The sequence below is a fragment of the Bicyclus anynana genome, chromosome 24, assembly GCF_947172395.1.
Source record: "Bicyclus anynana chromosome 24, ilBicAnyn1.1, whole genome shotgun sequence".
NCBI lineage: Eukaryota > Metazoa > Arthropoda > Insecta > Lepidoptera > Nymphalidae > Bicyclus > Bicyclus anynana.
The window spans coordinates 8,671,518-8,685,640 of NC_069106.1; the positions used below are offsets into that span (position 1 = coordinate 8,671,518).

The 14,123-nt window shown below is 33.9% G+C and overlaps 2 protein-coding genes across 3 annotated transcripts in view; one reads left to right on the forward strand and one right to left on the reverse strand.

Annotated features, from left to right (window-relative positions):
• The window catches only part of LOC112054743 (protein C12orf4 homolog), a 140,920-nt gene that overhangs the window by 82,196 nt on the left and 44,601 nt on the right, over positions 1-14,123 (reverse strand). The gene's annotated exons all lie outside the window — the stretch shown is intronic.
• On the forward strand, positions 11,694-14,020 carry LOC112054747 (uncharacterized). 2 transcript variants are annotated; one of them, XM_052889120.1, is made up of 4 exons: positions 11,694-12,148; positions 12,304-12,391; positions 12,918-13,070; positions 13,368-14,020. In XM_052889120.1, the coding sequence occupies exons 1-4, from the start codon at positions 11,892-11,894 to the stop codon at positions 13,707-13,709; spliced, it is 840 nt and encodes a 279-aa protein (XP_052745080.1). In that variant the 5' UTR covers positions 11,694-11,891; the 3' UTR covers positions 13,710-14,020. The 2 variants fall into 2 exon arrangements, with proteins under 2 accessions (XP_052745080.1, XP_023950405.2); XM_024094637.2 differs by lacking the exon at positions 12,918-13,070.

A 14,123-nucleotide genomic window follows, 5' to 3' on the forward strand; every position in this document is an offset into this window, starting at 1 on the left:
CCCATGTGTTTTGGATCACGAGATCCTGGTTCTATCTTTAAGAGATACTGAGTTTTTGCTTCTGCTAACAAATTCTTAGTCTGGAGTTGGGAAGTTGGTGGTGTCACACCCCCGTGCCTCAGAGAGCATGTTAAGCCGTCGAACCCGGTCTTTATCATTAACATTTCTGATAGTGATCATTAATCAATCTAATAATATCAACCTAAGCCGGATGAATAAAGCAAGTTACCTTGTGCTATTTTGCAAAATTGCCAGCAGCAACGTGGCTGCAGTAGTGTGGCTCGGGATGGGTACAGCTAGATCTTCATCTTTTATTTCTATCTCATGATATTTAACAATATATCTTCATTTTACAGCACCTGCAAAAATAAATCAGAAGTTATACATTTTACATAATTATTATTGCATGCACTGCACCTGCAAAAATAAATAAGAAGTATACATTTATGGGCAGGCAGCAGCGATACCCGTGCGAGAAGTCTAGGCCTGCGAATGACCAACCCGCATGCCCAGCGTGGTCATTTATGGGCATTACCTTGCAATGTATAGTACAACACAACAAGATCCATGCAAGAGACCTATGTCCAGCAGTGGACGTCTATCGGCTGATAAGGTATACATTTTACATAATTATTATTGTTACCAGTTAAGAGGATAATCCCAGAGAATGTTGCTATTTCGTGATCTAAACCAGACATTTTCCTTTAGCATAGTACTTGTGCTTACTGTCCCGTGGGAGACTAACATTCCAAAGGACCACAGTATAAAACTGAATAAATGTTATGACCAACAAATGAACTAACTAAAATGGCTATATGGTTAGTCTGTACGCCGTAGAGAGGTGCGAGAGGATTACCAGCAAAATCTCTCTATAATTTGCTTAGAGACCTTGGTCTCTCTAGAAGTGCAGATTTGGGTTACCAAATTTGGCAGACCTTACTACGCAGTGAGAACAACACGAGCAGAGAAGGGGAGTGTTAATCAACCAACATACTAAAATGCAAACAAGGTCTTTTAAATTTTTCGTCTGTCTGTGTTTCTGTTTCTCTGGGATAATCTTTGGAACGGCTGAACCGATTTTAATTGGACTTTCATTGGAAGATAGAGGAAGTTATTGAGCAATATTTAGGCTACTTTTTATCCCAGAAACATGGTTCCCGCTGGATGTTCAAAAACCGCCGCTACGTCCGCTAGTATTATAATATTGGTTAGCCAATGTGGTTTTGGATAACGAGGTCGTGGCTTCGAATCCTGGGTCAGGCTATCAGATACTGAGTTTTTCTTTCTTCCAAGAAATTTACAATTCTCAGCCTGGAGTTGGTAAGTTGTTTGTATTACACTCCCGTGCCTCGTCCAGGTCATTATCATTAACATCTGATAGTGATCCACAATGAATTACACTTTATCACCCTTAGCTCACCAACCTTTATTGTAGCAGTGTGGTGGGTCTAAGCTCCATAACCCCTTTTCTATAAGGTCTGGCCCTGTAGTGTCGTTAAAATAGGCTGATAATGATGATGAAGCAGGTTACCTTGTGCTATTTTGCAAACATGCCAGTAGCAACTGCGTGGCTCAGCACTGGCACAGCTAGACCTTCATCTTCTATTTTGCTACACCTGAAAAATTAAACATAAAGAATAAATTTTATGTATTTTCACCAGTTAAAAACAATTTTTTTTTTATTCTTTACAAGTTAGCCCTTGACTACAATCTCACCTGATGGTAAGTGATGATGCAGTCTAAGATGGAAGCGGGCTAACTTGTTAGGAGGAGGATGAAAATCCACACCCCTTACGGTTTCTACACGGCATCGTACCGGAACGCTAAATCGCTTGGCGGTACGTCTTTGCCGGTAGGGTTGTAACTAGCCACGGCCGAAGCCTCTCACCAGCCAGACCTGGACAAATTAAGAAAATCTCAATCTGCCCAGCCGGGGATAGAACCCAGGACCTCCATCTTGTAAATCCACCGCGCATACCACTGCGCCACGGAGGCCGTCAAATAAAAACTAAAAGAATTTTATTAAGTGAAAAATGTGAAGAATAGATTATGAAAAAAAAACATAGACTCGAATTGAGAACCTCCTTCTTTTTTTGGAGTCGGTTAAAAAAGTGAATATAGGCTGATAATGATGATGAAGCAGGTTACCTTGTGCTATTTTGCAAACATGCCAGTAGCAACTGTGTGGCTCAGCACTGGCACAGCTAGACCTTCATCTTCTATTTTGCTACACCTGAAAAATTAAACATAAAGAATAAATTTTATGTATTTTCACCAGTTAAAAAACAAAGAATTTTATTAAGTGGAAAAAGCGAAGAATAGATTATGAAAAAAAAACAGGCTCGAATTGAGAACCTCCTTCTTTTTTTGGAGTCAGTTAAAAAAGTGAAATAGGCTGATAATGATGATGAAGCAGGTTACCTTGTGCTATTTTGCAAACATGCCAGTAGCAACTGCGTGGCTCAGCACTGGCACAGCTAGACCTTCATCTTCTATTTTGCTACACCTGAAAAATTAAACATAAAGAATAAATTTTATGTATTTTTACCAGTTAAAAAACAAATAAAAACTAAAAGAATTTTATTAAGTGAAAAATGTGAAGAATAGATTATGAAAAAAAAACATAGACTCGAATTGAGAACCTCCTTCTTTTTTTGAAGTAGGTTAAAAATGTGAAAAAAATTCAGTTAAATTCTCATCTTGGAGTTGGGAAGCCGATAGCAAAATTTCACATATTTTCACCAGGTTAAAAACAAACAAAAACTAAAAGAATTTTATTAAGTGAAAAATGTGAAGAATAGATTATGAAAAATGTAAAAAAAATTCAGTTAAATTCTCATTCTGAAGTTGGGAAACCTTTAATCCCGATTATTAACATTAGCATCAGATAGTGGTAATTAATTAATTGAACATTATCACCCTAAGCCCACCAACAGCATTGGAGCAGTGTGGTGGGTCTCAGCTCCATACCTCCTCTACTATATGGAGACAATGATGAATGATGGATGTGTAGGATTAAAATAGCTTCTATGAAACATAACCTATTTTAACATACCTATTGCCTGGTTTTCATCTGTTAATGCTATATTTGCTAAGCATTGTGTGTTAATATTATTTTATTCTATTGTCTTCTTTTAAATTATCTTCTTGAAATTTCTTAGTCTGGCTTGCAAGTAATGCTAAATTTGGGCTCATTTTTTGTGAGTTTGTTGGTATTGAACTTCTGCGAACATTGTTTATTTTTCAAAGCTTTGATTGCTTTTTGAGACATTGTAAATATTTTTTATATTAAAAACCGTCGTCATGCGGGTAAAATTCATGTGAAGAAGCAGGATTGCTGAAAGCATTAGGTATATATTTTAATTTTAATACATAATAAACTCTTATTTATCTCTCTCTCTCTCTCTCTCTCTCTAACTGCTTTATTGGTTCAGTGTAACTATCATGAAATTCTGAGTTTGAGTCCTGGGTTGGTCTATGAAATATTGAGCATTTCCTTCTTTCAAGAAACTCACAATAAAAATCTATACTAATATGTATTCAACCCATATTGAAATTAAATGTCTTAAATGGTGAAGCATAACATTGTGAAGAAACCTGCATAACTGAGAATTTTCTTAATTGTCTAGGTGTGTGAAGTCTGCCAATCCGCATTGGGCCAGCATGGAGGACTAAGGCCTAACCCCTCTCGTCCTGAGAAGTGACTCGTGCTCAACAATGAGCCGAAAATGGGTTGTTAATCTATACTAATATTATAAAGAGGTAAAGTTTGTAAGTTTGTCACATTTTTTAAATGGGGTAATCTTTGGAACTACTGGTCCGATTTCAAAAATTCTTTCACCGGTAGAATGCTACATTATCGAGGAGTGCTATAGGCTATTATTATATATTTTATATTAGTATGATACATATTCGCCGAGTTAACACAGTTTTTGTCATACAGGTCGGACTGAAAATCCTCTTAAGCAGACTTATTCGCATTAGCTGCCTTAACCATTGTGTAAAATTGAAATTAATGTATGGAGGCTTTATGTATCTTTAAAAGTTCTACAAAAAAGTCCGCGACACCATATATCTATCTTCTATATATTAGCAGATATAGTACCTTTTGCGTTTTAAAAATTATTAATTTTATATACTTAGGTTTGCGTCATTATTTATGCTACTTAACTTAAATCCTTATCAAAATAAATTATTTAATAATCACAAGGATATTATGGAGATAAGATTTGCCCTTTATAGTATGTTAATTAGTTAAATAGTTTCGGAGATAATACAAAATTTCTAAAAGACGCAGAAATTCCGCTATATGACGCCCCGCGCTTTCAATTACGTAGTTCCCGTTCCGGTGTGAATATGGGAATCAAACATAGCCTATGACACTCGCAAATAACGTAGCTTTCTATTGGTAAAACAATCTTTCAAATCGGTCCAGTAGATCCAAAGATTATAATTTTAGCATAGAAGTCTCTATTTTCCTTTGTCATCGCACCACGCTCATAGGGCTGGACCGATTTTGCTAAGGGTAGGGGTAAGGTAGGGAAGGTATAGGGTAGGGTAGGGTAGGGTACAGGTAGTGTAGGGGTGAAGGTAGGGTAGGGGTAGGGTGGGGTAGGGCAGGGTAGGGGAGTGTATGGCTATATTAGAGGTAGGGAAAGGGAAGATTACGGGTAGGGTAGGGTACGGGTAAGGTAGGGGTAGGATACAGTTAGGGTACGGGTAGGGTAGGAGTAGGGTAGAGGTAGGAGATCGATACTGAAGCCCATTTTCTATTTTTTGTCTGTCTGTTTGCCTTTTTTTTTTGACCGGGCATCACGCTGAAGCTACAGAATGAATTCAAATGATACTTAAGACGATTTGAGACCATAATACGTAGAAGGATATAAATAAATTCGCGGAAACAAAATCAGAAATGGGTGAAGTAGGGGTGGAAAGTTTGTACGGAAAGTCCTTAATTTTTCTAGGTACATTTGTAAATATAAAATGATAAGTGGACTATTTATTAGGTATAAGTTATAAAACTTGCAAAATAGAATGTGAAATAGGAGTTGAAAGTTGACATCGATTTTTACGCGGACGAAGTCGCGGGCGTCCGCTAGTATGTATTATAAAGAGGTAAAGTTGGTGGTGTTCTAGCAGGTAAACTCTGGATCTACTAAACCAATTTTGAAAATTCTTTTACCACTAGAAAGCCACGTTATTTGTGAGTATCATAGGCTATATTTTATCCGCGTATTCTCAAACTGCAGAAAGTTGGTTAATATTTATTAGCATTTATAGCACATTACATCACTAACTAGTCTCAAAGTAAGCTTAGCTTGTGTTATGGGTAGTAAAAGCTCAACTGAATGATGAATGTTCATAAATAAATTATATATACTTAATATACTTTATAAACTCCAAGTCCACCAACCGATACTGATGAATAAAGGATTAGTAGGATTAAGTAGCATCTACAGGGTGCTCGGGAGTATTTCCCATAACTCTAGGGTAGCTCCAAGTTCTATAAGGAAAATTAATTTAAAATGTCTAAGGAACATGTGTATTAAAAAACTTTAATAAAAAAAAGTCAACCAACTTCAAAAACATACTTACTAAACTAAAAAACGAAAAATAACATTATACTAAGTTCTATATATCATATTATGTTCTAACTGATGATTAGTTTGAAGGTGGTGCTAGCCCAATGATGTATTATTTCAAGCCATGTAAGAATATCATAAACATTTAGGTTTTTCAGACAGTGTTCTTTCATGTAGTTCTTTCAGTAACAGCTTAAATTAAAACAACACCGGTTTAGCACGGCCTTGAAACTGATCATCAGTTAGAACATAATATGATATGAACTTAGTATAATATTATTTTTCGTTTTTTAGTTTAGCCAGTATGTTTTGTGTTTTTGAAGTTGGTTGAATTTCTTTAATTAGAATTTCTTATTTTTCCATTTTAGTGAAATCATCCTAGATATTGATCTAGCGCCAAAGGTATGTTGCTATGAGCCGTGATAAAACATTGTATTTGATTGCGTCTGACTTAGATTCAAACTAATTACTACTGTGAACCATCGAGGAGTTCCTTTAACCGTCCTTCTTCATTACCAGACCCCTAATACAGTCACAACCCATCTAGGTGGAAAGTTCTCATCAATACAAATTTATCAACACATGGTAGCTACTGTGAACCGTTGAGGAGTTCTCTTAACTGTCCTTCGTCTTCATCACCAGACCCCTAATATAGTCACAACCCATCTAGGTGGAAAGTTCTCCTCAATATAAACTAATAGCTAAGGTAGCTCCTATAAGTGGACTTGTCAACACCTTTATGAGAAATAGTCCCGAGCACCCTGTATAAAATGTAACTTAACTATGCCTAGTTTGTTTCAGCTGATGCTATGAACAGCACCAATACATATCAATAAAATTTAAGTGTATGTCTGTGATTTCAAAATAACTGTGTTTTCTCAAGTGCCTATATACAATACTGACATACAGTCATACTTTTTCATCTGTCTGTTTGTTTGAGCTAATCTCTGGAACAGCAGGGTCATTTTAATGGGACTTTTACTGGAAGATAGAAAAGATTATTGAGCAACATATAGGCTACTTATTATTTTGGCCATTACTTGTTATTTAACATGGGCATACACTCACAACCACATAGACACTGAAATACATGACACTAATATGATGAGTTCAATTGCCACAACTGGCTGTGGCGTGTAGATGCAAAGAGCAATGTTGCTATCTACTGCATCACTGGAGAGCTGTTGCTGGTGTTATATCCCTATATCTCAGAGAGTATGATATGCTATGTTGATAGGCTTGGGGTAATAAAGTTAAAATATAAAAGGATCACTATCAAGTATTAATGATAATGACTGGGATATAAGTCATTATCATTAACACCTGATAGTGATCCTTTTATATTTTAACTTTATTACCCCAAGCCTATCAACCCACATTGGAGCAGTGAGCATTTTACAGTAGGTGTTTAACTTACCTTCTTATTCTCTCTCTCTCTTCTTCTCACAGGCAAAACATCTCGTCTTTTTTAAAAATGTAGATGACAAACCATTCATAGTTCAATGTAAAATTTATTCTAAAAGTCCAATGGTCTAATCATTGATTATCTGGACATTACTGAAATAAAGAGAGTGAGTAAATTTAATTAAAAATACATAAACATACTATGCATGAAGAGACAGATGAATATCTTAGCATTCCGTGCAGGTGCCAGGTCCATCGCCTGGTAGAGAGAAATACTCCGAGCAGAGTCCTGGAGTTGTGGCTACAGGATGTAGGGTTAAGGAATTCCTTGACAATTGATTAAACTCCCCTACTTGTGTTGTTCTCCCTGCTTAGCCAAATTTGGTAAGATCCTACTAAGAGCAGCTTTGGATACTTATTCTTCTTTCTCTCTTTCTTCTACATAGAAGTTGCTGCAGTCCTAAAGATGCCAAGGTCTTTAAACAAGTTATAGAAAGATTTTGTTGGTAATCCTCTCGCACCTACTTCTATGGCAGACAGACTAACCACATAGCCATTTTTACTTAGTTCATTTGTTATTATTATTTATTACAAAACCTTGACAAGAACCAAGTGAGAAATATAACTAAAATGTCCGGAGGCAATCTGATGATAGAACAGAAACACAGATGAGGGAATTCCTCAACTGTTCACAGAAGCTACATTGTCAAAAAGAAAAAAAAAAGTAAAATGTGCAAAGCTTAGGTCTTATAGCTAAAAGCTATTTCTTTCAAACAACCTTCAATGAAAAATGTAGCTTATTATTGGCAAAAGCTTTTATAGATCAAGGCAAGAAAAATATTGCCAAAATGGCCTCCATAGCGCAGTGGATTAACTACGCAAAAGTCCTGGGTTCTATCCCCGGCTGGGCCGATTGAGGTTTTCTTTCTGGTCTATGTCTGGCTGGCTAGTTAATACCCTACTGGCAAGCAATTTAGTGTTCCGGTGAGATACTATGTAGAAACAGAAATGCGTGTGGATTTTCATCCTTTGCCTAACTAGTTATCTCGCTTCCATCTTAGATTGCATCATCACTTATCATCTTATTCTATAATCATGTCAAAGAACAGATTTTCGTACAAAGTAAAGTAACATAGAATAGAATAGAATATATCTTTATTTGTCCACACACGAGTTATAAAATAAAATAAACAAACAGAACACACAAATATCTGGTCGTGGACAAAAAAGGTATCCACCTCAGCACGATGCCACAGCGAGCTGTGGCGCTGGTTTTCAGGTGAAACCTTGTGAGTTCACGGACGTGTACTACGTGACGTGTCTTAACTTAAAACTTATACATGAATACAAAGTAAAATAACATAATGAAACAAGAACGAACAGAGTAATAAAATAACAAAATTAACATTTATGGGAAACTAAAATTAACAAGGAAAATCAAACAATAATTAATACGAGTCAACCTGTAAAATTAACGATCTCATTAGTCTGCCTAATGCCTAACATAATTATAAAAACTTGTAATTGTAGTTTCAAATTAACAAATTGTTCTGGTTCATCATTACATTATTATAAACTACTTATTATAGATTCAAAAATAAAACTCAAACTTTACTCTACCTGCCTTTAGTACATATACCTGTGGTTTAATATTGAACAGTGGTATAGTAAAAAATTTACTTCTGGTAAGAGATACTTTCAAATTAGTTCATGGAATTTGCTTTTCTCAGATGTTTATTTTCATTACCATTTCATAATTAACCTTATGTTGCTCCAGATTAAGCTACCTGTGATAACCAAATGAAAATCTGTTCAGTAGATCCAGTGAAGTAAACATTCAGACAGCTGCAGGTCAGACAGTTATTTGGGGTGCATTGCATGTACAAACATCACCATAATGTGTAAACCCAGCATAATTGTATAATTGAGCACGAGTTTCATAAGAATTAGTAGGATTTTAATAATTCCCATATCTTTAGAAGACTACTAAGAAACCTAACTAACTAATGTAATCATTATATGATCAATAGCTATTATTAAAGTATTTTATTATTAGCTAAAACTAAAGTAGGTACATACCGGAGACTAAATTTGTAGAATCAAGTTTCGGTAATCTCTGTAGGGTCTTCTCTGGATCATCGGCAGGCGAAGAACCACACTCAAAGCATTTTCTTTTGTTCTTCTTCATAGTTATAGAGACACTTGAACTAACAAAGTCTTATTTTTAACATAATGAAAAACCACAACACTCAGATGAAACGTAAAAGACTTATAGATCTTCTCAACATCAAGAATGGCGAGGATATTACACAGTAGGTTGCTTAAATCCAATCCATGAAGAGGTCTTCATAAATATTAACAGGCCGTGGCAAACATTTATTTCATTATTTGTGAATTTGTGTTTTAAAATATTTGGTGAAATGACGCCATTTTCATTTTATAACATTTTTATTTTTTATTAAGAAATTGGGGTTGCCACACTTCGTTTAGAAAATCTTACCCATACGTTACTAAAACAATATTCAACGAGAGTGTCTCTCTATATTTTTGTAGAAGAAAAGTATTTATTCAGTTATTAAAGTCATATTTAAATCTAAAAATGTATTAGATTTATCACAATATTATGTCAGGCGTGAGCTACTAACGATAATAATATTGCTACAACAACCAGACGGTAGAACCGTATGGATGATGACACCACAGGTCTAGCCCCCGTAGGTATAACCAAACTTTGTTCGAGAGTTGACCCGGCCTGATCACGATCTTTTCACTTCAAATTTCAATAGAATCTTAAAAAACGTATAGTTCCGCCACAGATAACTAGAGGGCGGTAATTATTTTTTTTTTAACATCCACACTAAAGATTTTTTGTAATGGTATGCTTTTGTTTGTTATCATCTCAGACCAATTATACAATAATTGGTCTGAGATTATCATCCATCGTTTCATTTCACGCAGCATTATCCAAAATAAAGATTTCTTTAAAGATTAATATTATAATAACTTGACTTCAATAAAATGCCAATCTATTCATAAACTTTTTCAATTTTAATTTGTAAACAATATGATGTTCAGAAAACCTCCTTTTGGAAATCAAAAAATCTTCTTTACATTTCATTTTGCAATAATTAAAATATAAATTGTCATATTTAAGAACTGATATAAACTGAAGACATGGCTTTACGGTGCCTTAATACCTTTGCCATGGGAAAAAATATAGGAAAAAAAGCTGGACATCGACAGACCCGCTTTTTATTGTTAACCCACGCTATACCCAAAGGACTTTGATTTTCTTTTCGTTTTGGTTTCTCGTGACAATGTTGTAAAACGAACAAACTGTGGTAAAACGCGTAAGTAAAATGTTTTTCACAACTGCTTCTACATTATTATAATAAAAGTAAAAGATGATTAAGTATTGTTTTTTATTTTTTGTTTGATATAAGTTCTATACAATCTTTCATTTATTTACTGAACCTAATTTTAAATATAAATGAAAGAGCAATACAATTTATGTCAAATTATTATTCTTTAATTTCTATAAATTGGAAATAAAAGTAAAAATTATGGGTAGGTACTTTAAATACTCAATAGGTTTAATTATATATGGCTAAAAATTTGTTACGCCACAGACCGCCAGGGAGCGCTACTTTCTTTGTTCGTTTGGTTGTCCCTTAGATACATAGATTTTCTAGTCTATAGTGATCTGTGACATAGATAGGTGTCAAAGGGTTGTCCAGAGTGATGACTCTATACCCTTTATACATTATATTCTATGGGTTAGATTCCAACTGATTTATTTTACCGAATGACTTACAATTTTAATGTGAAATATCTCTGACCCCCACAATATTCTCCTTTTTTTTAATTTTGCAAAAAAAAAATTTGAGAATTTACATGGTTACATTTGATTACAAAAACGTATCATACAAGTATTAGAGTGAAATACATTAAAGTTACAAATAAGCTTGCGAAGAATAATTTGTTTCAATTTATTATTTAACTAGTGTTCAACTATTAGCTAATAAAAATAATAAAATAAAATTCATTTATTTCAGGCATATAATACATATATATTATATTTTTAATGAACACTAACAGAATGTTATAATCTTATAGGTGTAAAAGGTTATAATGCTTTATCCCTCCCTCCATGCTTACTGAGGATACATTGTGATATTATTTTACTAATTTACATAGCTGGGCATTAACTCGTTAATCCGTTAATCGTTAATTAACGAAGTTAACATTTTTATTAACGGATTAACTTTTAAGTTAACTTTTAAAAATGTTAACGGACCCGTTAACTTCCGTTAATATGTAGAAGTCCGTTAATCGTTAATCCAATGCCTACTATTTTCCGCGCGACGTGATTAACAGGTTTAGACAAGTATGAAATTATGAAAGATTTTTTATTCAAAGAAATCAACAAATTACTATATTTATGTTAAAATTATAGATAAAATCAACTAAAAACAAATTATGGCACTTTTCCCCAGTGCTCACCTTTATTTTACAGTGGGGATCTCTCACAATGATATAAACATGCAATATTAACCAGTCATATTAACGGATTAACGATTAACGTTAACTTGCGTTAATTCTTCCGGAATGTAACGCTTTAACGTTTAACGAAGCTAACTTTTTTTGTAGCGGATTAACGATTAACGAAGTTAACTATTTGTTTAACGGTGCCCAGCTATGCTAATTTAGTGATCTGTGTTATATTATTCTGCGACAGTTTCAATCAGATCCGTCAATCAAATCTATGGTAATTTTGAGTAATTATTGTCAAAAGATACTTTAATTTATTTCTAATCCTGACCCGTTAATTTAGAATAACCCTAGAAAGTTAGTAATAAACGTGCAATTTAGCGAGTTATTTAGAGTAATATCTCATGTATCTGGATGAATTTTAGACGTATTTTGTCTAAGGGCTCTCTAAAATCTTCATCTTCCTCAGGCAAAAGTAAAATAGATGAATTGAAAAAGCTGCAAGACGAAATTGAATCACTCAAACTTAATATATCTTCATTGAAAGTGTTATTAGATAATAGGGACGCCGCATTAGGGAAAATTGCGTGTGAAAAAGAAAAACTGTATGTTAGACACAAAACTTTGTTAAGAGAAAATAAATATTTACACCAAGAACTAGTCGATGAGAGGTAAAATAAACAATTTCTAATTTCTTAAAAGCAGTAAGTTCTTCTTTAAATAAAATTAAAATAAACATCTAAGAAAACTGCCTTAAACACAAACATAATAATTGTTTTAATTTTTCCAAGATATTTTAGCCTTGCATTTTTACTGACGATTTCAGAACAACACATTCAAAAGAAAAAGATTTTCTGTTGAAAAACATGAAAAAGCTTTCGTTGAAGTTAGCAAACAGTGGAAAAGATTACGTAGTAAGTATTTGACTGTACAGTACAGTACAGAAATGTAATTTCAGTGATAAAACCGCTTCGTAACGTAACACGTTACAGCGACAATCTGTCTAGCGTCCTTTTCCCACGCACACGGCAGCAGGCTTAAGTTATCACTTCTGTCAAACGCCCCGAGACGCACCTATTTCTTTTTACAATACTTAACTGCTTCGAAGCCAAATGGAAGGGTTATATATTTAGCAGTCTTTATAATGGGTAGGTATTAACCAAAGAATATATTACCGTCTACGAGGTCTTAACGTTCCACCGTGGCGCCTAAAGACTGCGCGGGTGTGAAATCATGTGTGGTGTCAAAATACTAAAGTAGTCCGAACTAGGCAAAAGCGTACATTAATTTCAACGTATAGGCCGTACAGACTACTTAGTATTTCAGTCGAGTACGAACAACTTTTGGATTTACTACCCAAAAATTGTTCGTACTTTCGTACTCAACGAGTTTTGAGTTTTTTTTAATTATTAAGATTCTTCCTTTTATGATTTTTTATAGTCAGAAGAAGAAGAAGTTATTTCAACGTTACAAAATGAAATGAAATCTAAAGATGAAGTTATACATAACGTGTGTACTAAATATATGAAGCTGAGGAAAAGTAAAAAAGAGCTTCAACAAAAATTTGAAGCTCTACAAGTTCAAACGCATGAAGTAATAACAGACGTCATTTTTTTATTTTACAAGCATATTTTAAAGTAATACTAGCGGACGCTCGTAACCTCATTTAAGTGAAGCGTTGTTTTTTTTTTACGAATTCCGCAGGAACCATGGATTTTCTGGTATATAAAATATCCAATCGTCTGCACCAAGTATTAATTTCTCTTTATACTAAAATTCGTCAAAATTAGTTCCGTCGTTTAGCCGTGAAACGCTTAGATTTACGAGTCGGTACAAGTACGTGAAACGGTTTGGATTATTTATTAATTCTAGTAAAAAAATAATTTCCAGATATTTAAATCCATAATAACAACCTTAGAGGATAACAAAAATGCATTGGATTCAGTCTTCGAAGAGCTAAGAAACAAAATTAATCCAAGTCATAAAAAATATATTAAGTTGTTGAAAGTTAACGCCGATCTCAATTTTGAAAATACACAGTTGAAGCTGTTTCTCATTGCTAAGAATGAATTACGCAGTGGCGATAAGGAAGCTGGATTATCGGGGATAAAAGGCCCTCAGTGTTCCCATACACATGATCAGTTGAAAACTCATAAAAACTGTCATCAAGAAAGGTCGACAAGCCCTACAGAAAAGCTTTATAAACCTAGTAAAACAAATGAATCTAAATGAGTTGAAGTCTTTAGTAAGCTTAAGAATAATAATGCTTTTATCAGTAGATATAGAAGAAAAAATCTTTATAGATCGATGTCAGACAGTTTACTACCTAAAAATTTTTATAAGTGACATGTAGTTATAATACGTTGTTGATTAAAATTGTATTTTATTATAATACTTCATTATTTTATTTGTAATATCCTGTTATTTCTTAGTTATAATTTTAATTTAATTATTATTATATTATGTATTACACCCAATCATAAGTCCAATAAATTCTTAAGTCTTCATTTGTATAAGTAATTCAACCTTTGTTTGCTGTGACTATTTAGTTTTAGTGGTTTGTTTGGCAAAACATTACCAATAGCAACATTACCAATTTATTGCTCAGAACAACTTATTAGGGTGAAAATTTTTGTTAACTTACCA

Bases quoted from the DNA above. Each gene is read 5' to 3' on its own strand.
- LOC112054747 (XM_052889120.1), top strand. From the start codon at position 11,892: ATGAATTTTAGACGTATTTTGTCTAAGGGCTCTCTAAAATCTTCATCT. The intron at 12,149-12,303 runs GTAAAATAAACA...TGACGATTTCAG, and splicing joins CAAGAACTAGTCGATGAGAG to AACAACACATTCAAAAGAAA. The intron at 13,071-13,367 runs GTAATAACAGAC...AATAATTTCCAG, and splicing joins TACAAGTTCAAACGCATGAA to ATATTTAAATCCATAATAAC.